The sequence below is a fragment of the Pavona decussata genome, unplaced genomic scaffold (assembly GCF_977016875.1).
Source record: "Pavona decussata unplaced genomic scaffold, jaPavDecu1.1 SCAFFOLD_143, whole genome shotgun sequence".
Classification (NCBI taxonomy): Eukaryota; Metazoa; Cnidaria; class Anthozoa; order Scleractinia; family Agariciidae; genus Pavona; species Pavona decussata.
Genome location: NW_028145556.1, coordinates 1,301,833 through 1,328,887, shown reverse-complemented (window position 1 = coordinate 1,328,887; position 27,055 = coordinate 1,301,833). Strand labels below are relative to the sequence as shown.

Sequence of the window (27,055 nt, the reverse complement as noted above, 5' to 3'; positions counted from 1 at the left end):
TACATACAAACACTACAAAGCGGACATTTTTTCCGGCCCCTAGGGTGTCAGTTTACGGGAGGTTCGACTGTACTTCTATTACCTTCATTTTTTTTCTGCGCTTGCCCTATTGTCGCGCTGCCAGAAACGATTGCTTCGCAGGCAGGTCATGTAGGGTTACCCTAGAGGCCGAGACAACTCAAGCGTCAAGCTTCAGTACACAAAATAAACAAAACTGAACGGAAAACTCCTTCAACATCCTGACTGGTTTGTGTCGGTCCAATTTCAAAATAAATAGACACCTTTTAGCACACTTTTAAGCAAGTTTCGAAGGGTTTACTGCCCAAGTCTGACCTCAGCCTTGGAAAAAAAAAAACACAAAACAGAAGAAACGTGAGAGTGGATAACATGTTTTAATAGCGGACATAATTTAATAATTTCAACCATTTAGTTCGCATCTAAATCTAATTTTCAAAAAATACATCTGTTCAGAGGTCTAGTTTGAGAACCTTTTAAAACTACAATGTGATGATATTATGGTTTTAATGATGTCATTATATCAAGGTGAAAACTTCTGATGCGTTATGAAATAACCGTTCCTTTCCATACAGTACAACCCGCACAAGAGAACCTGGATGTCTTTCAGTCAATCTAAAATAATTCATTTTATTTTATGGAGTTTTTGAAGTAATATATCAAACACGAGAAGGCGTGTTTCATCAGATATCCAAACACTGAGAAGTAGGTTGACAAAACGAGGCGCAGCCGAGTTTTTTTTTAAACGACTTCGAGGTGTTTGGATATCTGATGAAAACACACTTTCGAGTGTTTGATATGGCTTCTCAAATGATCAATAATTCTTGGAGAAATTCAAGGCTAAAGTTGGCAAAATATTATGGTAATTAGGATCACATATCCAAACCACGGCCACGGTAGTGATTTTCTTTGTTTTCTCTTGATGAATTATTAATGAGTTTGAGAACCGAAGAACATGTTCTAAGCACGACAATTTTTACGCAATAGAACTACAGTCAACTGCTCATTTTGCGGTTACTCTAACTAATATTTCCAAGTAAAAAGCTTTTTGTTTTAAGCGTACGACGGAAAACAGGTCCTTATACTACCTATTTAACTGTCGATATCCAAGGTATGGATCTTTAATCTACTTTTTTGTTAAATGTGGGTTTTACTGCGCTCTATTAAGCCTCTCCGTTAGGTTTCTTTGAATGAGGAGCAACTGTCTTTTGAGGTTATAAAAGCTGGATGCCTCAAAGCCATAGAGATTGAATTTAACTTCAAAGAACAAGAGAGGCAATAAGAGAGACTTACTTTGGGATGGGTGCGAGTGGTCGCTAGACTTGCAAGGGCAGGACTATTACTAGAGATTTTGGGAGGAGGAGAAAGCGGTAGGCTAAATGAAGGATTTATTGTACCTAATTTTAATTTGAAAACCCAACGAGTCAACGAAAATCTAAACTCCCCACACAAACGGGACCGTGGCTCACTCGCTTGCTTTGATAGGTGAGAGCCAACGACGGCCTCTTAACACGTCTGTCAGGGTACATTGACAAGAACCCAACTACATGGCGAGGTTTTCAAACGAGTGTCGAAAGTAACTTCGTGTTTCCTTAACTACCTCTGCCATTGTGTAACGAAACTCGTGACACTTTTCAACCAATCAGAAGTCAAGCCCAAACCATGTGACTTGCTCGCACGCGTTTTCCCGCGTTTGAGGTCGCTTACTTGTATTTGCTTCGAGTTCTGATTGGTTGATTGTGCTTTTACGTTTTTTGTGATTGATTAGAGTGACAACTTTGGTTTTGGTTTTACGACGCAATTAAAACGCTCTAAAACTTTTGTCATTTACACTGGTTCGGTACCATTACGGTGCCATTTTGGCGTTTAAAATGATAGCGTCTGCCGGGGAATTTGAAAAACGAGCGGCACATTCCGTAAATACCGGACAAAAACCCTACTAGAATGCCGGGTTGCTCAAGAAGTACCTAATACCCTAACGGGAAACTCTTGGTGTTGCCGGGAGAGAAAACGCTCGCGCGCTCTAACTGTGTAAGTTGTCTCATCTTTCAGGGAACGGGAATTAAATAGAGTTTAGGATATTTTGTTTTTCAGTCGCTATACTCCTCCTCTTCACTCTCTCCACTTTCATCCACGTCAAATTTATCTTCTTCATCTGTATCAAAGTCCCACTGTTTGGTCTCAACCTCCTTTGCTTCCTCTACGTTCATCTGAAAGAGTTTGCAAAATGGCGTTAGCTAAGCTAACGTGGTCAACCTCACAAACTAAAATCAGTTGTAAATAGTTGAAAATACGAAGCAAACGTGCTAAGGGGCGAAAAAAATAACTGCCGCTCGGAAAGTTGCAGGACAAGCACAAGCAGAAGAAAAGATGCGAGCGGACAGCGCACAAACTCATCATCAACAATCATCACGACTTCCTCTTCGGTAATGAGTAAACCCGCGCTTCCCGCGGATAAAAAATTCTAGCACTGCCATACAATACATCCAACAATTTGTTGCAGAACAGTTATGGACACGAAGCCAAAAGACGCCGTTTGTATCACGCCAACAAAACAAAAATCATGCCAAATTTTGACTGTTAAATCATTGCGATATCCCAAAAATAGACAGAAAAAATGCAAGAATTACAAAACTTTCACTTCAAAGAATACATATTTGTTGTCTTGCACCAACATATCACTCTACAGTATAACGTTATGGCAAAGCGAATGACGTTAAATTACCTTTCTTTCTTACAGTTTCGCTAGGCTAGCATGGCGCGCGGAAATTACGAAATAGAAAACCATAGTAAAATTAAGGGTATTTGGGCTACATTGGGCTATTGACGTAAGGAAAGAGGAAAACCACCACCACAACAAATAAACAAACAAGCAAACAACAACAAAAACAAACAAACAAACAAACGAACAAAAAAAAAAAAACAGGGGTGGCTTGCCCTTCGGATTTCACCAGGCCGTTCCTTGTCAGGAGGCCCGCTAGGTTTATCCCACTTGCTACGGCTTTAGTATGTGAGATCAGTCAGAGACCGCATTAATCATCGTATACACGCCCTATATAAAAGAAAGCATTTACTGTCCCTTATCCTTATGGGACGCGGTCAATAACTGTTTTATTTTGAAAGCTTCATCGAAACTCATTTAAGAAGTTTTGAGTGAAAATCTCAGGCTGTTTTTACAATTTACCCTTTTTCAACATCATTATCACCAACACAGATGGAAATCACCAATAAAGCAGATTCTTACGACTACGCATGCGCAACAATATCAGTCGGAATGATTGAATGACATTAAAGGGAATGTGTCAGCTCTTCAGTTTTAGCAACACTTTGTAAAGCTAAAAGTCAAGCACAGTGGAAACCTAATAATAATAATCCAGTTTTTTTTATAAGTTTTTAAAATTGTATGTGGAACGGGTGGTGAAGATGAAAATGGTCGCAAGCTTGATAATCTCCATTTTATGTAAGCTTGAGACACAGCATTCATGGAAAGCAGGTCAATTTTCCGTTAGGTTTTAGAAATGTTGTTTAGGATTAGGATTTTTATATATTTATACATTTTGATATTGATAGTTTGTCTTGTACATTTATTTGTATCGACCAGATGAATTTTTAACCGTGTGTAAAATAAAGATTGATTGATTGAAGGTTACTCACGTTGAAATTTTGGTGAACGTCAACGTCCAAGTACGAGTCCGAGCGTATTGTTACAGTGTAATGATAAGTTTTGGCTTTGTATGGAGCTTGAAACTTTAGTTCCACCTGAAACAACAATAGCAAACAAATGCTTAGCAATGAAAAAAGCAACTGAAATATTAAATTTCATATCGCAAGACTCGGAGCAAGAGAGAGAGTTTCCGAACCTTAGAGCGGTTTTCATTCGAGTGACATAAACCGAAACCCAACGTTATCGCTCTCAGCCAACCAGAACAGACTAAACAGCGCAATGAACCAATCAGAACTGCAAGCAAATACATGTAGGAGGTGTCAAGCGCGGGAAAACACGTGAGAGTGGCTCACCGTTTGTTTTGCGTTTGTTTCCCATTGGTTGAGAAAATGGCGCGAGTTTGTTAACCAATCACAGAGCAGTAAAGCAAACCAAAGCAAATGCGCAGTTGAAAACCGCAGAAATATTTTAGAAAATCACAGAAATATTGTTAGGTCTCCATAACCGTAGCCCAGCGCCTCCTTCTTACATGGAGATACGTAAAGTGTAGCAAAGTTTCTTGTCAGAGGACACTTCCATAGCGGGACACAGCTGACCGCCTGACCTGAAAGTTTGTCAACTGAATGCGCCATTTTTAAGGAATGGTGCTACGAATTCTACAAGTGCTCAAAATAGTACGCAGCATTTTGAAGGAAATAATTAAAGGACTGCCATATAACCTGTCCTTGTGATTGGTGCATCACTTAGAAGCATCGATCTACAGATGTCCAATTTGGAGAGGTTTGAGCTCAAAGATTAAAACTTCAGCTTCACCGTAACTTCTAGAGGTTCTAGAGGCTATCCAAGATTAATCTAACAAACGGTAATTGCTCTACCTTTTCCTCGTCTTTTAAGTTGAATATCTGTTGTGGCGCCGTTATAAGTTCTGTTCTCCTGCGATCTGTCACGTATATCCACCACCACTCATGTTTCTCCTGTGGAAAGAAATGAAAACAAATAAATATATATTTTTAGATGTTTTGGTGTGCAGCATCGCTGTCGGTATATTTTCACGAGTTGCACTGTATTTTAGCGAGTCCACAAGGGGAGTCAAAATACAAACAACGAGTAAAAATATACAGCTATACTAGACGACAACAAATCTAGTAAGAGACTTAGTTGCGTTCGATTGACCTTACTCCGGAATAAGAATAAGCGGAATAGCTGTTAGATTTCTCTTTTTAAGAATATTTAAGACATTCTTTTTAAGATATTTCTACAAGCATGTTAGGTCTTCGCAGGAAAATGGGTTTTAAATAGTAGGTATTCCCAGTGGGATATAATTACTGGTAAACTATTTCGCACAACGTGAAAAATTCGTGAAAGTGAAGTATACCAAAATACCATATACAGTCACTGAGTAAGTTAACTCTCGCTTTGCGGAAACCCGATAATACGGACAGCAACTAAATCCCCGGCAAAAATAAATTACAGACGTTTGACTGAAATAAAAACCTGCTTTTACGGACTCTCGTTATTAAGGACACTAACTCTATCGGTCCGGCCGAGGGTGTCCGCAATAAAGGGAGTTGACTGTATGTGAACTGAAGATAAAACAGAATTAATAGATGAAATTAAGACACCCTCTAAAAACAACAAGCTGCGTTTACCTCTGGGAAGTAAGGCGCGTGAACAATATGGCTTTCTTTAGACTTGGGATCCAAGATATTATCCCGACCCTTCACATCGGCTTGCAGTCGATCCCACTCGGCTTCATCTTCGGAATCTCGAGCACTGGCGTCTTCTTGTGGAACGTCACTGTCCTCGTCTTCAAGGCTTGCGTGTGAAAAATCGGAAAAGTAAGGTTAAGTAGCAGTAGGGCAACAGGAGATCTACGGGGTCCAAATGTAAACCCGGCTTTGTGGAGAAGCATAAAAGCATGCAAATTCTCGTCACTGGTCTCAATACCCATAGTACTGATTTTGTCTTTCGTGAATATTCATTTCGTTCCATAACCTGTAAGTTTGAAAGTGAAAGTGTTATGATCTTGCAAGGGGAAGTTAAAGATGTTAAATGCACAGGGTCACCCCAGGATTTGTCCAGTTTCCTTAACGATTTGTTGGCATTTATTTTCATACCGTGTAGAGAAATACATACAGACACACTTTATTTCGGCTAATGAATGAATGAATGAATTCTTATATACCACACACATCACCAAGTCTCATGGCGGTTTACATTTCTATGGGGTGAAATTGGACGTCAGCATGTGAAGACGCCTCTGGCAGCCGCTATCGGTCCATAATAGATCTCACCCACCCACCCACTTAACCCAAGCATGAGTGTGAAAGATAGAAGGCCAGACCACAACACCGGGAACTACGTCCCCTACTCTTGCTAAGACGATCACAATACTAGCACGATATACATTAAATTATTAAATAACAGCGGTATAGATTAAATGATATAAGGGAAAATAAAGAACGACACATCATAACTGTCAGAAATAATAAAAGTCAGTGTTCTTGTTGGCAAGTATGGCAAATGCAATACGGGGCTAAGTTTCTTGTCCGCTGAGCGGACACCACCAACCATCATATACCGTATTTGTCGGTGTGGAGCTTGCCACAGAGACACGAGATTATTTGGATGTGTGAAATAAAAACGAAAAAACCAAGGAAAGATTTCCGCACAGCCCGATACATCGATATTACATGCATCACTGCCATACCAACCCTCTTGCACAAAGAACGAGCCTAAAGAATTTGAGTCGCAAAATGCATACATAATTAATATATGGCCTGAAGAAATCTTGCTAAAACCAATTCAAAACGATCAAAACAATCAGCGAAGAAAACTCACTGATAATGCACAACATTTCTCTAAAAATTTCCGCGAAGATTTTGCAGCTTTCGACTCCTCGGAATCCCCGATTTGGCTAAACCAATAGCATAAACGTTATTTAATTTACCATACCTGCTAGTTTCCAATTCAGACGACTCGTCCTCCACTGGTTTTCGTTTAGGTTTTTTGATTTCTTCTATCTTATCATTTGTTTCTTCCTCCTCATCCTCGTCGTCTTCACCCTCGGCTTCCTCCTTCTCTCCTTCTTCGTTCTTATCATCCTCCGCATCTTTCTCGTCGTTTTCATCTTGCTCCGTTTTTTTCTTATTCGCTTTGTTTTTGCTCTTCTTTCCGTTTGGCTCTTCCTTCTCTTCGTTTGTTTTCTGAAAAGAAAAGGTTTTTAAAAAGTGGTTGCCTGGTTCAAATGTCGGGCTTAACGGCAGAATACCCGGCCACTTCAAAGCTATACCTCTAAAACAGTAGCTACGTGGCTACAATGGCTACGCATACATCATTCGTTAAGCGTGATGCCGAAACTCGCCTATACCTCGTAACTTGCGTGCATCAATCAACACAGAGAATGTGTTTATAACTCGTTCTTTGAGTGCGAAAGCCGGGTAGCCACGTATCCATGTAGCCCCGTAGCCACCTTTTCTTTTCTTTTCTTTTCTTTTTTTTTTTTTTTGTTGGGGGGGGGGGGTACAGCTTTGAAGTGGCCGGGTATTCAGCTGGTATACTGAACATGTGAAATTTTTATGCTACTGACCTATCAAAGTGAAGTGCATTTCTGGAAATACGTGTGTGCTCGTAACTCTTTATGCTAATTCGTTTCTCACGAATTTAACTCTACCATTGCATACTGATTACAAGCGAGTGGTCTCTTGAGACCTGGGGCAAAGTCTTTGGTTTGAGATGCCGAAAAAAATTTCTTTTCAACTCAATCTCGTTCCCAGGACTTTTCTCTTGTAAATTAAAAGCTCTGGGAACGAGATCGGCAAAGAGCCTCATTTTCAGTTTCAAACCTGCGATCTTATTGTCAGATTAAAAGATTAACAGTCTGCCCGCGTGTCCTTTTTCGTTTCAACCTGTTAAACCGGAAATATTGTCAAAATGGAAAGCGCTATTGGAGACTACAGTAACAGAGCTGATTTACTGCGATTGTGGCCAGTTTTTCGTGAGCTTGCTGTTGAGTACATACATTAGACGAGACTGAAATAAACGAATAAATTGGGCCACCTTAATCAAAGTTCAACAGCAGCTTTCAGGAAGCCAGTTCAAGGCCAAAAAAGAACTTGAGTGGTTTTGTGAAAGCTTCGTGCTTCGCGTTGTAAATATGACTACAAAGTCATTTTTCAAACAGACTCACCTCTTTCTCCTCCTGCGAGTTTTTCTTCTTGGGTTGTTGTTTTACAGGTTTTTTCTTAGGCTGCTGTTTTTGTGGCTTGGCTTTTTTACCTTTCTTTTTGTTTTTCTGCCACACTTTCTGTGCACCTGGCTGCGGTGAGCCCTGCAAAAAAAACATCACGTTTTTGTTGTCTGATTTTAACCGCATATTCTGTAAGAGTTACACAGGAAATTCTTGTTACAAATTTGGTGCCAGACATGACGCATACAGCTGTCATTCCAAAACGTTCAATTTCAGCTAAAGAACGAATAAAGAAGCGTTGACTTGCAAGGAAAAGGAAAAAGGAAAAGTGCGTGGAATTATTGTTTGTTATGGTGTTCAGTAAAACCAAGAAATGAAGGAAACGTTACGAACGATGTACACTGAGTTCTCTAGATGCTACTCTTGTGGAACGAAAGTCAGCGAAATTTAGAAATGTTAAACCACGCAAATTAACGGTACTTTGATATCGCGGATGAATTTTGCCAGCGAAAAAATGTCAAAACTCTGCTGGACGCCAAATTGGAACTATTGGATTATAACAACGTTATGTTACCAAAACATTCTATTGACATACCGTATTTATTCTATTAACCGCCCTGGGTGCTTATTTAATTTTGGGCCCATGAGGGTGGGCACTTATTATTTTCCCGACATTTTCAACAAGCAAAGACATTTTTCGAGAACAACAAAACAAGGGATAACAAGTTTATTTCGCATCAACAAAACAAAACAAAGTGGAGAAGCTAACATAAACAAGCCATAAACAATACAAACGTTCATTGACTACCGTATCTAAAACCAATTTTGGAGCACAACTGCCGCTCCTCTTACTTCACGCTGCACTTGTACAGATGTACAGAAATTATTTGTGTTGGGAGGAGATGGGGTGGGCGCTTATTAACTTTTTGGGCTACCAGGCTGGGCGCTTATTCGAGGTGGGCGGTTCTAGTAATCGAACACATACAGTATCTCGCGTTATTTTAATGATTTTGAGCATTTTCTTTCAGCAGTTTCAACATTGATACCTTATCTAACCAAAGAGCAAAAAAAAAAAAAAAAAAAAAAAAAAAAAAAAATCGAAAAATTGAAAAATCTGACCTACGATCGTATACAGTATTATAAACGTTAATTTTCTCTCTAACTACACACCCATTCCAATAAAACAAAATTGCAATGCGACCTTTGATAGTGCAAAAAAGTTATTGTCTTCAACTGTGTGATAACAGTATTAATTTCATAACCTACCTTGGGTTCTAGGGTGTCATTTTGATGATCAACTTCAGCGGCTGGTGAGTTACCTGCTTCATCTGGTGTCTCATCTTCAAAGAACTCCTACAAATAGCGTACATGTTTGATTTTTTGTTTGTTTGTTTGTTTCTCTCTTGGTGGTTGTTTCAAGGCAGCGATTTTTCATTCTCAAACTCATTAATAATTCAAAAGCCAAAGACAAAGGAAATCATGGTTTTTCGGAAATCTGATGAAAACCCCAAAACCAGTTTGTTTGAGAAGTTATATCAAACACTCGTCACAGTGTTTCACCACAATATCAAAAACCTCGAAGTTCGTCAAAAATACTCCGCTACGCGTCGTATTTTCAACTCTCTTCTCGGTGTTTAATATGTGATGAAACACTGTGTCTCGTGTTTGATATATTACATCCAAATCGCTATTTTCCGGCTTTCTTATCGACTTTCTTCGGATTTCTTATTCGCATAAAGAATTTTACCTTAGCTAAAACAACAATACAAAACACTGGCCTATTCAGCAAAAACGTGGTACACCCATAATAAGATATGAAACAACCACCATTTATTGGGGAAATTTTTAAATGAATATTTTTTAATATTATTGTGGAATCAGGAGCAATTTTGACATCGCGTTAGGAGATGTTTTACCAAACTAAACAAGAACAACGCCCGTTTAAGTTTACAACCCGAATCGCCGCCAAATACAAAAATAATACAACAGCCGCCTGGCCGTGACTTGAATATGGGCTTACAGGAAACGAGGCTCGGTTGCGAACCCCTGCAAAGCACAGTGCTTCACTCAACTTTGCATGATAGTGCCTGCCGTCATGTGGGCAAGGACATTTGGAGAGTTGCAATTTAAATCTGTGTAGTTGGGTTTCACTGAAAACTACATTAGCGTCCTCAGAACCTTGTCACTACATTTACTTGTAACTGATAAAAACAAGAACTCGAACACTCACAGCTAGGTTCCTTCTCTTCACTGTAACAGTCACGGTGACTATTGAACCAGTTGTAATCACGCTTTCTTCATCTTCATCATCGAGGACTATGTGACAAGAAAATGAAATTCAAACATTAAAGTTGAACTGCATACACCTGGGAAAAGTTTGACTTTTCTCCATTAGTATGAGAGAGGGAATAGACTGTGCCTTATAGACTGCGAGGAGTCTTTTTCCTTAGTTTTCAGTGGTAGTAGAGCAGGTAAGACACGGGAGTGCAAACGAATATCAGACCCCGCGAGGACACGTGACGCGCGGCGAGGGGGAGTTTCTCTCCCACTCCGCGCGGAGTGGAACAGTTGGCTATTCACAACAAGACAGCTGTCAGCGCCTGTGCCGGACTGACTCATGAAATCCTGACCTTCAAGCAGAAAACTAAAAGTCTGACAAATTAACTACGAAAAGCATTCACTGTTTGGAGCTCCAAAGCAGTTTTCGCTCAAGCTGTGTTAAATTGCGTTAAGGGACACCAAAAATGTTGAGCTTGTTACAAGAAACTAACCATGTGGTTTAACTTTCATTTCAATGACAGGAAACATTGAACAAACATTGATGACATCTTCATACTGCTCCCCAGCCAAATTCCTTAACAAAGACCTGCAATATTGTTCATGAACAAAATTGTGTCAGTAATGGCAAATTATAAGGTAAGGTAAGTAACTTTATTTCAACAGGGTAGCTTACAATGTATTAGGTAAAGGTACGTAAATTAGCATTCTTAAAGCAATTTCCTTGAATAACTATTTTCTAAATATTACCCTACTAACAGAGCGTTTCTTTCTGGCAAGTTCTTTAGCATGTACAATGTCGTTCGCGTCTCTGGTATTTCGCTTTGTTGGCTTTTTTACGACTACGCGAAATACTAGAGAAGCGAACGACTTCGAATATGTTAAAAGACTTGCCAGAAAGAAACCTCTGCTAGCAGGATAGAGTGGTTTCCAATTGAGTGTCGAAAGTAATTGCGCGTTGGCTTTGGTTTTGCATTGCTAAGCTCTGTGATTGGTTGACAAAACTCACGCCACTTTTTCAACCAATGAGAAGTAAAACCAAAACCAATCACGTCTTGCTCGTACGCGTTTTCCCGCGCTTGGTGCCGGTTACATGTATTTTCTTTGAATTCTGATTGGTTCATTGCGCTGCTTGCGTCTATTGTGATTGGCCAGAGTAGTTACTTTGCTTATGGTTTTACGACACTTGATTTAAAACCACTCTATCTAAATGTTTTTGTTACTTAGGTAGGTTTTAGTTTGTTTCGTAAGTAGGTCCACATCAGCTTTTATATTTGCGTCAACTGACCTACTTAATCACATAATAAAGTGTGTATGTATGTATGTTATTACTAGCTGGTTCATCTGGATGTATGTACAAACTAACCTTCTATCTTCATCTTTCATGGACGCCAGCTGTCTGATGGAACGAACACTTCGCTGTGTGAAAGAATAACCAACGCATGATAAGCAGTTTACGAATGAATCACCACAACTAAAAACAACAAAATGTCTTCTTAATTGGTCATTTTTGCAACTTTCAATAACATGCAAAGTGGAAATAAAACACACAGGGCCAGTTATTTAAACAAGTCTAACGTAGGCCCCGGCTTAAGACAATCAGTGGGCCTCTAAATCTGTCTGTAAGTGGTCTATTTTAAGTAGATAAATAGTTTTCTAGTCTGGGATGCAAGCCTTCTTGTTACCATCAGCAGCAGACAATGTTAAGATATGACTGTTGGCAAAATTGGAAATGGCTTAGAACGTGGTTTTGTTAAACACCGTCTCAACTGTCTTGTAATAACTGACCCACAATATCTTTGGTTTAATATTATTTAACTGACTAATGGTTGTGCGTAGTGCTTTACGCTAGACATCAATTTAAGGAAGATGCTCACTTTTGTTACGGCGCATATGTTCTGCGCATTTAGAGAAACTCGGGTTTCCTATGGTTGGTGCCTACTAATACAGGGATATTTTTGCGCGGTTTAAAACTATGCGGAGAAATATCAGAACTTAGCAAGAACTCTTGGTATCCAACAAGAAAATTGGGGGTAACCATGCATTTTTCAGAGATAATAAAGCTTCAATTTGGGAAACAACGCTTTGTATTTTGAGTGCTTTTCAGAATAGTTGTTGCTTAATTATCTCTAAAAAAAATGCCCCGCTAACCCCAATTTTCTTTCTATATTCCAGTAGCCCATACTAAGATCTCCTTTTCCCGCATAGTCATAAACTGTGCAAAAATACTTCTGTATATGGAGGCACCGTCCTTAATTGATATTCCGTAAGCGGACATTTCTGGCACCAGTTTAGGTTAAAAAACTGCGTCATTGTGTTCACAAATTACGATTAGTGGATTTCAATCCATTGTGATTGCTTCTGTTTTCTGGAGTTATAATTATGACTAACAGCAAGAAGACATTTGCAAAAACACAATCGCTAGTTTGGCCTAAATTCAGAGTTGGCATGTTATTGAAAAGTTGGACAATACACAGAAAACAAACATACACACTAGATCAAATTAACTCAACAGTTATTTTCCAAGAAGAAAGACAAGGACAGTCACAAGAAGCTTTAAATAATGAATCTGACCCTCAATACTATATTAATGAAAATAAAACGCTCAAGAACTTAGCTTGTTTTTCCAAAGGCAAGTGAAGTTACCATATAGGTTTTTTTAATTTCACCTAAGTTACATGTAACACGAGTATCGAGAGTTTTACGTTTACTAAATGGTCTTGCCATTTCTCAACAAATTATGAGAAGCAAAACCAAAACAAAACGTTACTTCAATTGCTCGCATGTTAAGCTCGCACGTGTTTTCCCGCGCTTGGCGCCGGTTACATGTATTTGCTTCAAATTCTGATTGGTTCATTGCACTGTTTACGTCTGTTGTGATTGACCGGAGTAATAACAAAACGTGACTTGATATTTTTGTCATGTTTTAAGCTTGCCCGCGTTTTCCCGCGCTTGGCGCTGGTTACATGTATTTGCTTCAAATTCTGATTGGCTCATTGCACTGTTTATGTCCATTTTGATTGGTCAGAGTAATAACTTTGGTTTTGGTTTTATGACACTCAATCGGAAACTGCTCTATTGTGAGAGATTTAGAAAGCCAACAAACAAAACCGAGGTATGCCTACCTTTTTGGTGGTAAAGTGTCTCAAGTTTTCCTGATTGAGATGCGGCAGTTGCAACAAAGGAGATTTGTTGTCCCACAGGCCCTGAACCATCATTTGACTAACGCGTATGCAGTTTTCAACTGTCTCCAGCCGTGGCATGTTAGAGGCTAAACAAATAACAAACAAACAAACAATCAAATACATAATTATTAACCTATAACCTGGTTTAATTTATAAATTACACATACACAATTCTAGCAAGCATGATTTACAGTATTTACCTGTATGCACTTTCATTCAAACATAATTTTTGGATTTTCCTTTTTATTATGTAATAATAATAATAACAACAATAATAATAATAATAATAATAATAATAGTAATAGTAGTAATAATAATGCCATGCCTTGAAGCAAGCCGCGAGTACGCTTCCTCAGTCAAAGTAACAACACCCCTCGTTGGACAAATCGTATCTCAGTCACATGAGCTACCAGCAGATTCCCTCGTAAAATCAGCACAACAGGCAGTAACAAGGGAAAGATCAAAGGAACTCGTGGACAGAACAGAGCGTATTAAGGAGATGGCACCATGTAAGACTAAGCGAGCACTGAATCTGGCGGCGGAAAAAGGATCATCGGCGTGGCTTACAGTCCTCCCTCTTAAAGATCTGGGTTTTAACCTCAATAAAAGGCAGTTCCGCGACGCTGTTAAACTACGCTATGACTGGTCAATAGATGACATCCCTTCCACATGTGCATGTGGGGAAGTTTTTACAGTTGACCACTCTATGATCTGTAAACTAGGAGGTTTCGTCATTCAGCGTCACAATGAGCTCAGAGATCTGGAGGCTGAACTCCTGAGTACAGTTTGCAGTGACGTTGAGACTGAGCCAGTTCTCCTAGACATCTCTGGAGAACAGTTAAGTAGAGGATCCAACAAAGCACAAGATGCGAGATTGGATATCCATGCACGTGGGTTCTGGGAGCAACGACGATCGGCATTCTTTGATGTAAGGGTTTGCCACCCCAATGCTGAATCGTATAAGGACCTGGAGCCGCAACAGATCTATCGTATGCATGAGAATGAGAAAAAGCGCCTGTACTCAAGGAGAGTTCTCGACATTGAGCATGGAACATTTACACCTTTGGTCTTCACTACAACCGGCGGAATGGGCAATGAATGCTTGAGATACCATAGTCGATTAGCGGAGCTGATTGCTATCAAGAAAGGGGAGCAATATGCTAAAACCATGTCATGGATCAGGAGCCGAATTTCCTTTGCACTGTTAAGATCTGCACTCGTCTGTCTTAGAGGTTCCAGGACACTACGAAGAATGCAACGTGACATCAAGAACGCGGACATTGACATTGAAACTGCAGAAGGGGCCATTTGAGAGATGCGTATTTTGTTTATTTATTTATTTATTTTTTTTTCTTTTTATCAAGTAGACCGATTTTAAAATGCCGAATTTGATTTTTTTAAAAAAAAAAAAACTTCATGACATTTGTTCTTTTTTTCTTTTTCTTTACAAAAACATTGTTGCTTAAAAATATTATCTTTTTTTTAATCGAAAAGAAATGTGAATAGGTTTTTAATAGCTCTTTTTTTTTTATACTTTTAACTTGTAAATAGCAATTTGTGTGGAATATTTTAATAAAGAATTTTCATTATTTTAATAATAATAATAATAATAATAATAATAAGTATAATAACAAAACTGGTCCAAGTTGTTCAAAGAGCAGGTTACTTTATCCGGCGGATAATATGTAAAATGGTTGGAGTACATTTTATCTGCTGGATAGAGTTACATGTATCTGCTCTTTGAACAACCGGGGTTTGAACAATAACCAAAACCAAGAGAGGCACATCATAGTACATACCAGCTAAAAAATGTCAAGTGAAAAAAAAAAAAAAAAAGAGGATTTACAGCTGTAAAATCATGAAAATTAATATATGTAAAACTATGATGTAACATACCTCTTCCTGCTTTGGCCATAACAATCAGCTGCGCCACACAGCTCACCATCTCCTGGACAAGGAATGGACTCTTCTGCAGTATTAAGTCCAAGTCTGAAGATAACAGAGCATACATGTATAAATTACAACAATAACAACAACAATTTATTGAGGTGGTAATATTTAAAATTGTGAACGGCAGGAGAGGACATCTTGAACTGCATGTTCTTCACAGCTTCAAAAAAATCTGGCCAAATCTCCAAAATTAATTGCACCTGCGGTAAATTACTGTCTGAAGGTACTCAAAGAACAGGATGCGGTTCAGAAAACCAGCTTCAAAGTGGTGCACAAATCTACGTTGAAATTTATTTCAAAGCACAGAGTATTTTTAACAAGGGTAAAAAGTTCACGTGTTACAAAGAAGTGGTGTTTTTGGTTGGTACATTGTTCATGGATTCACAGCAGTTTATAATGCCATATACTTCGGACTGACATCATATATTAATTAGATTATAATGCAGCAATGATCATCTAGCAATAATTAGACAATTACTCCTTACGGTGGCTTACTACAGTTTTTCCGAGACTTAGTGGCGCGCGCTATGATAGCTTGCCATACGTCAGTATTTGTCGCGTGTGCAAAAATGACGCAAGTAACCTCAAGAAGTAACAAAAACCACTTCTGATCAGCACTTGAAAGGTGTCAAATCTCTTTGGTGTATGTAGCGATAGTTTCAAAACTCCGTTCAAACATGTAATCAAGCCTAGGGCCAAAAAAATATGGCAAAAAAGTTTGATAAACATTCGGTAAAAGAGCTCTAATTTACTGTACCTTTCTCGCACGCGATACATGGCGTTACATGAGCGCGCGCTTAAATAAAGGGCATGCGCAATTCAATTCTCGTCCGAGGTTGTAAAAACCTGTCTTTGATCGAGGATTGCTCGAAAACTTACCGTACAACTTATGATGAAATTTTCACGGTTGATTTGTTCGGGTGAATCACGTTTGGAGCCAAAATTTTTGAAAAATCTGTAAGACAGATTTTGAGCTATTTCTGATTTCAGATTCTCTTAGTTTGCACAAAAACTGTCTTACAGATTTTTATTTTACTTTGCATGAATGTTAAATCAGACCCACATTCTTATTCCTGAAATTTTCAGGTGGGGTCATACGGGTAGAATTTGAGAAAAACGTGACTTAACCTACTAGTGCCCAGTCTCTCATTGGGTACTCGGTCGCTCATTTTGACTATTTGTTGACGTTTAATTGTTCAAATTTCACATAGAATCGTAAAAGACTTAAGCAAACAGTAAATGGAACCTTTTTTAAAAGAGTTAAAAGTTGTGCTCTTATACTCCATTAAAACTGTAGTAAGCCACCTTAAGAGAATAATCATGGTACATTGTAGTAGAAAACTAACACCAACCACAACACTAGTTACTGCACCTTTCAATAACATGCAAACTCAAAACCCAACTAACAATTTGCATGTTTTACAGCCATCAATCATAATTATTATACAGACAACTCACTGCAAAAATACAGAAGCTAATAAAGTGGATTAAAATCCGCCAATCAAGCATTATTTGAATGTGGTTTTTTGACCCCACTGAGCCAAACATTTTAGTTTTCTAAGAGAGATCTGCTGAGCTGATTGACGCAGTGGAAAACCCAATGGTTGGCTAAAATCTTGAAATTCAGAGTCCACATGTTATTGAAAGGTGCAGTACACACACTCATCGTGAATTTCTTTATTCTTACCTGATTTAAGAGTGAGCCTTGGAAGCTCTAACCTTGACAGGTGAGCATGGATCAGAGCTCTAGCCTTGATGCTGTATGGGTAGCACAGTGGGGGCTCTTTGTTCTTATCTCCAAGGTTGGGTAAGTCCCGCATCAACTGGATAGATTGAATAGGATATGTTGGAATGACTTATGAAAGGGAAACTACTGATACTATGATAAATATTTATATGAAATAACCTTTATTGAGCATGCACTTTGAGTGGCTGAGGGCTGTGTTATAAATATACATGTAGGGAACGACAATGCCGCAAAACGATAGATTTAATGAATAAAAACAATATTGCTCTGCACATGTTTTAAATCTTGGTACATTTCTTTGCCGTCTTCTGCAAAACGACAATGTGAAATGACCAAATTCAAGGTTTTGTGGGAAATTGGAACACACATGCCAGTGAATTTTTAATTATCTTAAAGTTTGTTAACTTGGAGACCACTCCTAGCAATTTGTTTCCTGGGTAGTTTGCCATTTCTGTAAAAGTTGAATGACTTGAAATAATCGTAATGTAGCATGGATGAAATAAAGTTATATTTTCAAGCAACGTTTCCGTTGGCGTTGCTGTCGGGGCAACTACCATGATGCAACACAGAGGAAATAAAGTTGTTTTCAACAACTGAAGTTTTCGTTGGCATTGCTGTTGGTGCTGCTTATTAAAGCTCCCTTATTATAACTTTTCAAGGTTTACATACATACATACATACATGTGCATGTACATGTACATGTTATAATGAAATAAGGTCAAATGATTATTATTGCCCTGTGAATTAAAAAAAAACTAGTTTCATTGACTTGTTTGCGGAAAATTTTATTGGTGCATGATGAACAATAAAAACAACATGGAGTGTTTCTGTCTTGGAAGAATTATCTGATAGTTGCTCTTTGGAAATTTGATGGTTATAATTTAGACTATCATGATATTTGTTTTAAGAACATCATAAATTATTTCCATAGGAAAACTACACTGTATCAGGCAATATAGCAGCTCTCACAAGGTCTCACCTGATTGGCTTGGACCCTTCTAAAAAACAATAGAAAAAACAACAGAACAATACCCTCAACCCTAAAAACAATAGCTACACAATTACAAGAATTACAAGCTTACGAGAGCTGCTACACTACTGAATCTATCAGCTGAAGGCCCCTTGACTTAAACATTCTAACATCGTTTTTAAAGAGAATTACTATCGAGCTTGACATTGCTTTGAATTCATGTCACATCAAAATCAAGAGCTCATTGTTCGAGAGTCAAGTGCATTTTCAACACTCACTGTCTATCAAAGAATGGATACTACATTAATTTATGATAGAATGCTAGCAGAGGTATTATTATTAAAACAGAGAAAGTAGATATTGCGATACATATACCTCAGAAAGATGCAGGCCTTACTTACCTCTGGCAACTCTACATTATCACTGGGCCTCTCTTGAATTTCATTATTGTGACCTTTTTCAAATTCCAGGGAGCCAGCCAAAATCATCAGCACACCTAAGAGAGATTGTAATTAAAGAAAAGTGAGTTTTTCTAATTAACTTTGTTATAACTCCAAGCAAAACTAAGTTTGTATTTTGATGTCAGACAAATTTAAATAGAATCCAATGCAATAAATAAAACATGTTTGTATGGACTTACTTGGCACTTACACATAGTCTTAGTGAAGTACATGTAAAGGGCGATTTACACGGTACGACTTTGTCGCACGCAACAAGCTCACGACAGGCCTATGCCACAAATTGTTTCGTGTAAATCAAACCTACAACTCATTTACGACTGTCATGTACATCACAAAAAATGTTGTAGGAATTTAAAAAATGCTTTAAAATCTACAACAATCGTAGGTATAGGCAAATTGTTAAATAACGAGAGTTGTGTACGATTTTTTGCATGATGCGAGCAGCTCGTGCTCTACATTGTAGAAATTGCATGTGACAGTCATGACCAAAAGTTGTACCGTCTAAATCGGCTTTAATGTTACAAACAACAAAGTGACAAAACTGAAGGACAAAAAAAAATTATAGAACCTACATCACTGAGCTAAGAATCAAAACTGACACTATAAATCATGGGTTAGCTTAACCCAGCTTTGAAAACAAGCCCTGTATGCTAGGTCCTCAAGTCAAAATATAGTGAGTTTACGCAGGATGACAGAGGAAAGAGGATGACGAAACATCCTTGTGTGACCAATTGTGATAGCTGGTTATTTAGAACAGCATTTTCACACAATCTTCTGTTTATACAGGGTGTTTCAAAAGTTCGTTCCGATTTGTTTTCTTCTAACGTTTCATTATTTATTTAAACTACCTCTTTAAAAATTAGGTATATTATTTTCTGCTTATTTTTCATTCGATCATTCAAATTATTAGTAACCAGAATGCCCGCCTTTATTTTTAATGACATTTTCTAATCGCCTAGGCATAGAATGTGTGAGTTCCTTTAGCGTGTCAAGAGTCACATTTTTCCATGCAAAGCGTAGTCGCCTCTTCAGCTCTTTCATCGTTTTAGGGGCTGGATCTTTGTACGTTGTCTCTTCAGTGATACTCCAGATGTTCTCAATGGGATTGAGATCAGAAGAGTTCGCTGGTCAGCCATCCTTGGCTATAAAGTTTGGCAGATTCTTTTGACACCATCTCTGAGTTGCCTTTGAAGTGTGAGCCGGTGCTCCATCCTGAACGAATGTCATCTGACTCTTTCTTTGAGCTAAACAGCTTCCTCTCTATCGGGCAACCTGTAACCTGACGCCTTGATGTTAACGGTTTGACTTCTTTCTCAAGGATTTGGTTGATGTAGTATTCAGAATTTACGGTTTGGCCTGTGGGTAGCATGTGTAACTTTGTGAGCCCACGACCCGTCATGCCACCCCACACCATCACCTTTGCACTTTGCTTCACTTGGAAAGCTGGAGGAACATCACATTCCTACGAGCCCCATACAATATCGTTTTTTGGATTTGGGTACTGGAAAAGATATTTAGGACACTCATCTGTGAATAAAAAAATTGTCCCAATCCTCTGCTGTCAGCTTCGCGTATTTCTTGGCAAATCTCAAACGGGCTTTTCTTTGCTTTTCGCTCAACAGAGGTATTTTCTTTCGCTTGAAAGCCTTCCATCCTTTCCTAGTCATGTATCTCCACACCGTTATGCTCGAAACTTGGATATTTTTCTGCTGAAGATTCTTGGCAATCTTCCTTGTTGAATTGTTCCCTTTGTACTTCGCTTTCTCGATTGATTTTCGAGCACAATTCGTCAAAACAGACGGTCGCCCGCGTCTTGGTTTGTCTTCGAAGCACTCTCTTTTCGACCACTTGTTCACTCAACGTTCAGTCTTGTTAAAAAAATTGAGCGATTTCTTTGACTGAATGACCAGATGATCTTAATATGGCTGCTTGAGCTCTAGCATAAACAATGTCTGACTTCATTTTCGTAACAGAGAAAACAGAAAGTTCAGGGAAAAAATCAGAGAATAACAACAAATTCGGGAAAGGAACAATATGCACAAAGGGTGCGAAAAATGGCGGGAAAACGCACGTGTGTACATTTGGCGTGAAAATCAAAACAAAAGCATCAAGTTGACAATTAAAATTGCTATTGCCACCCATTTTAATAAATTATCTACCTCAATTTATTGAAAAAGTTCTAACAAACAATTGATTTGTTTAAGAAATTAACAACTTTAAATCGGAACGAACTTTTGAAACACCCTGTAGTGTCAGCTGAGCTCTGGTTGTAAAAATAATACAAACACAATGAGAGGAAGACAATTGATGTTGCTTCAAAATGTGAACTAGGAATTAGCTGTCACTTTGCTCTGCCACCCTGTTACATAAACACACTCATTTGTCCTGGAGCCCTTCCAATCTGTCTAATACTGCCAACTAAAGGACAATAATGTGTTGGACGAAAATGCTACCTTCCTTGCTTGCTGACATTGCACAGCCTATTTTTTGTAATTTACATTAGAAACTTCCTACATTGTACAATCCCTGTGAAAGCAAATAAAAGGAAATCCTCATACGTTTAGTCTGCATTGCTGGAGTCTTGTGGAAGAAGTAGTAGTAAAGCTGAGTGGTGTCCAACAGAATCTGCTCACAGCTGTATTGAATTGACTTGTACCACCAGGTTCCCTGGTCAACAAAAAACAAAAATACTGAGTTGCATTATATTACACCATTAATTTTTCAATTACCGGTATCAATTATAACTTTATTACAGTTTTGGTCTGGTTTTGTAAAATGTAAACTATATTTTTGTATTGGTTTGGTTCCCCTGCTTTTGATGCCAAAAAAACCTGCACCTGAACGAAGTCTGATCTAAACAGAAATAAACTGACCAATGATTTTTTTAGATAGCCAGATAGCCAGCTTTTAAATAGTTATCCAGAGTAAACAGACACTGTTTCTGCCATGACATCACATTGATGCCTGAGTAACCAGTGCTCAAATTTTGTATTGATGACATTATTTTTTACCAAGATCTGGGTAGAAATTCTAATTTTGATTGGTCAAAACAATTTTCCCATGTAGCATACATGTATCACTGACAAGTGTTCATGGTTTTTCACAGAAAGTAAAATTATTAATTGTGCATGGCTTTCTGTTGTGTCTTAACATCTTACTTTTGATACATGTCTTCTTTTCAACTTACCACTGCAACTGGTAAAATCACCATAAAAGCGAGTCCATATGCTCCCAAAACCTACAAATATAATTTCAAAAAAGGTAAATGAACATGAGGTGGGTTATAACACTCCACTACAACAGGACTGGCCATACAGTCAAGGAAACATAACATTTTGAGCTGATTTTCAGTAGTGACTGTAGCCATACAAATGAATGCACAGTAGATACCTACAGTACACAGAACCATTTCAACAAAAAGGCAATGAATAGTAATAAAATATTTATTTAACAACTTATTCCTGAGATAATGCAACTCACCCACATAGAGTTTTCCTTGCTTACAAGCCAAGAAGGAAGAGCTATTCCAAAACTGGTGGCTGAAATAATAAACAAAATGACTTATTAAATAAAATTGCTTCACAATTACAGCAGTTTTCAATTGAATGTCAAAAGTAATTTGCTAATTACATTTACTTTACTTTACTTCACTCTGTGACTGGTTGGCAAAAGTAGCGCAACTCAGTCGTGACTTGCTTGACTGTATACATTTTTCGGCCCTTGGTGATGGTAACATGTATTTACTAAGTTCTGATTGGTTCATTGTGCTGTTTACATCGCTCAGATTGGCCAGAGTAATTATCTTGGTTTTGGTTTCACGACACTCAAATGAAATAACCTCTCTATGTATTTTAAAATAAGAAACCAAGTTTAATGGTTTCCAAACTACATGATTTACTTTCTCATCAAGGAAAATGAACAGGAAATAAAGACCTGGTCAATAAAATAATGCTGTTTAATCAGAACTTTGGCAGGATCAGAAAGAGAAGAATCCACCATGCCAAGGAGAGATCAGATACAGTGCATGTAAGGTTGAGGGAATGTCAAATATGTAATGGAGTCTAGAAATCAAAAAGTCTAGAAAAAAATTCTACAAAAAACAATTTGCATACTGTGACAATCTCCTTGTTCTCTTAGTGATCTGTTCTACTGATAGAGAAGAGATGTCATCAAGCTTCACACACCCAATCCATTTCATACACTTTTACACAATCAAAATACAAGCCTGTTCTGCAGCCTTACCTCCTGGCCCATCTGGGTTGCCATGCTCTTCCCAATTTTTTCTTGATTCTTCATTCGTTAGCCTGAAAAGAAATTCATAGGCATGTGCATGTACTAATTAATTGACTTACCGGTAGTATGCTCCATGCAATAAAGCTTCCCCTTTCTTTAGAATTGGAAGGGTGTGTGGAATAAGGCCTCAAGTGACTTTTGATAGATCTAAGGTCATATTCTCCTTTTGTTTCACAAGAAAATCAATACAAGGCGATTTGAATGGAGAATCCCGCAATTTATCAGAAGTCACTTACAGTTTTTCCATTCAATTTAAGTATCCTTATTCGCTGGTGCTTTTGTAATACCCTATCCAATAAAATAATATAAGCATCTAGAGTAAAGGTTTATTCTACAAATCGGCTGATAAGGGCCACCCTTGCAGTTTTCAGAGGGCATTTTAGATAGAATAATCCCTAAAATTATGTTCCTATACCTGTACTTCATGTATAAAACAGTATGTTAATTACTGTTGTTCTCTATCATCTTACCCATAATCTTTGTCAGAAATTATAATAAATATATTATTTAGTTAAAAGTAACTACAGTTCATTTAAGGCTATCATACACCCAACTGAATAGTGACTCAACCCAGGGACATACAACTCTGAAGTCCCTAACCGAAATCAGACCTACATGTATGACCTGCTGCGAACCTGCTCAGAAATGCACTACTACTTTATTTTCTTCTTAATAAGAGGTGGCCACTGTTTAGTTATGGCTACATTCCCCCTTAAAAAAAAACATGAAAACTCTCGTGATAATAAATAGGATCATCATTTAAAAGAAATAATTTACAATAATAAATTATAAATAAAACCAAACATAAGATGACTATCCCCTTCCTTTCCATGTCTTTAATCATTGAACAATGCCTCCCCACAGTTGAACTAAAATATATTCTACCGCGAGAAGGCACTGAATAATGACACAAGATTGTTGGGCTGTCAGCTCCAATAAAAAAAAGTACTTTTATATTTATTTATTGGTGCTTAATACTGACAAAATAATAATTCATGTTATTAAACATTGACCTACACTGTACATGTACCGTAAACACAAAGGATATAATATTTATATATATTTCAAGGTTAGAACTACAGAGCTAGGCCATGTGTCCTCCTGGGGCTTAATTTATTTGCAGGTTGGGCTATTTAGCCAAAACAAACTAAATTAATGATTCACAATGCCTTAAATATACACTGTACAGTTTGTACAGCAATTTGAAGAAATGTGGACATTTCTATCGTTCCAACTTAGTTGAGAGTGCTTCCAAGTTTACAGCAGAACAAACAATCCAGAACATTTGTGAATTTGAACAAGAACAGACGAGGTCCTCTATCTATTTTTTATCATGATTCTTTTTTGAGGGGAGATTTGACAGCAGAAATACTAAATAATTCTACCTCTGTCATGAATTAAGCCTTAAAAATGCACACAGGTCCTTTCTGCGCTTGGTCTTCAAAATTTAACCGGCTCAACTAATGACTTGCACAAAAACAACAATTTAGTCCATTATTATCATACATGTAGTCTTACACATACTGTAAGGCCAGAAAACCGAAGAAATATACTCACGCTTCGTAAGCTTTGGCTATTCTCATGAACTTCTGGGGATCACCTGTTTCCTTATCAGGATGATACTTCATACTTAGTCGGCGATACTGCCGTCGAATATCTGCTGTCGTTGCCCCCTACGGTATCACACAAGAATGCATGTATAATAAACATCATGACTGTAATACTTATTGCAAAAACAAAGGTCAAACATGGCCTCACTCGTGTTTTGACAAACAAGCTATACTTTGGTATACTACAGTCACATACAACTGAAGGGCATATGACAGCCACTAAGTTACTCAGTCAAATCTGTGATCTTAATCCCACCGAGCCAACCTGTGGAGGAATGTCTTGATCTGGCTTGGTTTGAAAATTTTTTTGACAGGGCTATTGACTGGGAAAAATTTGAAGGAGCCCACAAGACCAAAAATCAAGAAGTTACGAGCCCAACATGTGAAGTGTTAGGTGCTCCTACAAAAATGAGTACAGAGTATTTTTTTGGGTGCCCCAGGCTACTGGGCTCCTGTAAGGCAGCAGCCTTGTTAATCCAGTTTAATTATTTAGTTCGTCTCATTTCTAATATCAATCAAAAACAAATTTAACCTGCAACATAAACAAGACAGACCATGTACCAAATGGGGAACTGTCCATTACTGTCTTTTTTCTAACAGTGACATGGGTTTAATGTTCCCTGGCTACTAATTCAGCATAAATTCTGACTCAATCCAAATTCAGTACTTATGGCCATGTTTTATTTTTAACCAATAATTAGGTGCAGCTTTCTTAGATGAACATATACTAACAAAAACCAAATATTTTCAATGCTGGCTCAAAAATAAATAAAGATGAATTCAATAATAATTCCTCCAGTAACTCACCCTATCCAACTCTAGCACAGCATAAGGGTCATATTCAGTGAAGTCCTTTTCAAACTGAGATATTTTATATACTCCAACAAAAAATAAAACCCATAAGACAGCTAAAACTGAAAGACTAAACAAAAGAAATTTTCAGTTAATATTTTCAGACCATTCAAACCAAAAAAAAGTTGGCAAATTAAAAGGCTGAAAGCATAACCAACCCAAATGACTTTTCAGATAGCTTTTTGTTGTTTTCGCTCAGATTCAGCAGAATTTTTTTTGCAGGTTGCCTTGAATTCCTTCAGGAAACATTGCTCCATTTTTTTTTTATTGGCTGCTTTGTGCTTCATTTTGTGATAAAATGGAAATCTTGCCCATAATCATATAGGTTAATTATGCTCTCAGCCTTTCAATTATTAAGTGTCTGGGTATCAACTTCAATACCTGCAAAGATTTTGTGGGTGTGCACTTGGACAAGTACAAGCTAGGTCCATTTGCATTAGAGGGCAATTTGAGATTATTTGTTTTTTGACAAACCTTGTATGATATTGGCCAGTGATTGGAAATATTGATCAGAAGGTTACTGTCACACTCAAGACAAAAAAAAAAAAAAAAAAAAAACTAGCTGTGTCAACAAATACATGTAAAAACACCATGCAATACTGTGTATATCCTTTGGAGTTTACCTGTAGATTCCCAATTTTCTAACTAATCACATTACATGAATGTTTTGGCTGAATGAGAAGCTTTTCCTCTCATTTTGCCAATTTTTCACACCAATTTATTCTTGTTCACTTAGATGATTTGTGTGAACAGTCAATATTCACTCCAGATTATGATTAGTTTATAAATTTATTATTCTCTTTCTTTCTTCAATCAGCATAAATCAATGGGAAAAATGAGGATCCATAACTTACAGTATGGACCAAAAAAATGAGGTTGGTAAAAATAAAAAAAGATATTTATCAGATCTCTAGGTTACTCGGGCGTGCGGGAAAAGAATAGCTTTCAAATTAAGCAGGCCATACAGCGAAATACAGCCTGAAAAATTGACCAATCACACTACACGTACTACAGTGTAACTGAGACATAAAATAAAAACGTAACCAGGTATAGATCAATTGCTGTACAAATTAAAGGGGAAAACAATATTTAAGTCACTGTCAAGCTAACAGCCTAAGAAAGGTCGATAACGTAAAAAAAAACCTTTCAAAGAAAATCTATCAAATAAGCTTACAGCAGCAAAGCTGCTGAATGGAGGGAAGCTCTTTGAATTCTGACAATAATTTAATAAAACTGAACTCAAACTGGTGTAACAATATCAAAACAACATTGATACCATCATTCCACAGTAAAAACAAAAAAACATCCCCACCAATTACGATCTTAAAACAGAAAAAATGAAATCATATAAAGTACATGTACTTAAAATACACGTCATTCTTTGTAAGCAGCCATTCACGGATTTGTCGAGCTTACCTTAAATAGCGAATGCTTTTTGATTTCGGTTCTTTTTTTCGCAATATTGCTCGCTTCTCTACACAAGGTGGACATCTACAGATCTTAATTGCTCTTTTCTGGTCATCTGAAATTCAATTGCAAGAGTTTTACCAAAAATACGAAAAAACTTAAATGTGTGAATTCTAAAAAAACCAGCTGAGTTTGACGCGGATCAGAATTTTACAACGCTGTTTTTGTGTACGACCAGAAGGATCTTTTGACTTACCTGGTAATTTCGTCACTCTCCAGATATAATAAGTTACCGGTGCGAGAACTATACCGTAGAAAGATATAAGAAAGTAGTAGAAAGTCGTGCCTTTTTCATCGTACTCGAATTGAGCGCCAGCCATATTGGATTGGTTTAGAGTTTCTGAAAAGAGAGGAAGAGGTAGGAATGGTCAGCGG

At 37.7% G+C, this 27,055-nt stretch overlaps 1 protein-coding gene across 1 annotated transcript; it reads right to left on the bottom strand.

Annotated features, from left to right (window-relative positions):
• Window positions 1–1,961: 1,961 nt before the first annotated feature.
• On the bottom strand, window positions 1,962–27,035 carry LOC146466512 (translocation protein SEC63 homolog). The gene is made up of 22 exons (XM_085127083.1): window positions 26,877–27,035; window positions 26,630–26,735; window positions 25,169–25,283; window positions 24,309–24,424; window positions 22,701–22,762; window positions 21,939–21,997; window positions 21,646–21,696; window positions 21,017–21,125; window positions 18,399–18,493; window positions 16,968–17,103; window positions 15,227–15,319; window positions 13,271–13,416; window positions 11,512–11,564; window positions 10,640–10,734; window positions 10,099–10,184; window positions 9,135–9,221; window positions 7,869–8,009; window positions 6,635–6,885; window positions 5,329–5,494; window positions 4,555–4,653; window positions 3,670–3,774; window positions 1,962–2,225 (listed from the first exon to the last, which is right to left on the bottom strand). The coding sequence occupies exons 1-22, from the start codon at window positions 26,998–27,000 to the stop codon at window positions 2,106–2,108; spliced, it is 2,415 nt and encodes an 804-aa protein (XP_084983209.1). The 5' UTR covers window positions 27,001–27,035; the 3' UTR covers window positions 1,962–2,105.
• Between the last annotated feature and the right edge of the window lie 20 nt (window positions 27,036–27,055).

Coding starts and splice junctions, on each gene's coding strand:
- LOC146466512 (XM_085127083.1), bottom strand. CDS start 27,000: ATGGCTGGCGCTCAATTCGAGTACGATGAAAAAGGCACGACTTTCTAC. Junction 24,425..25,168: donor CTGTGCTAGAGTTGGATAGG/GTGAGTTACTGG, acceptor GTGATACCGTAG/GGGGCAACGACAGCAGATAT. Junction 4,654..5,328: donor ACGCGCCTTACTTCCCAGAG/GTAAACGCAGCT, acceptor TTCTTTCCACAG/GAGAAACATGAGTGGTGGTG.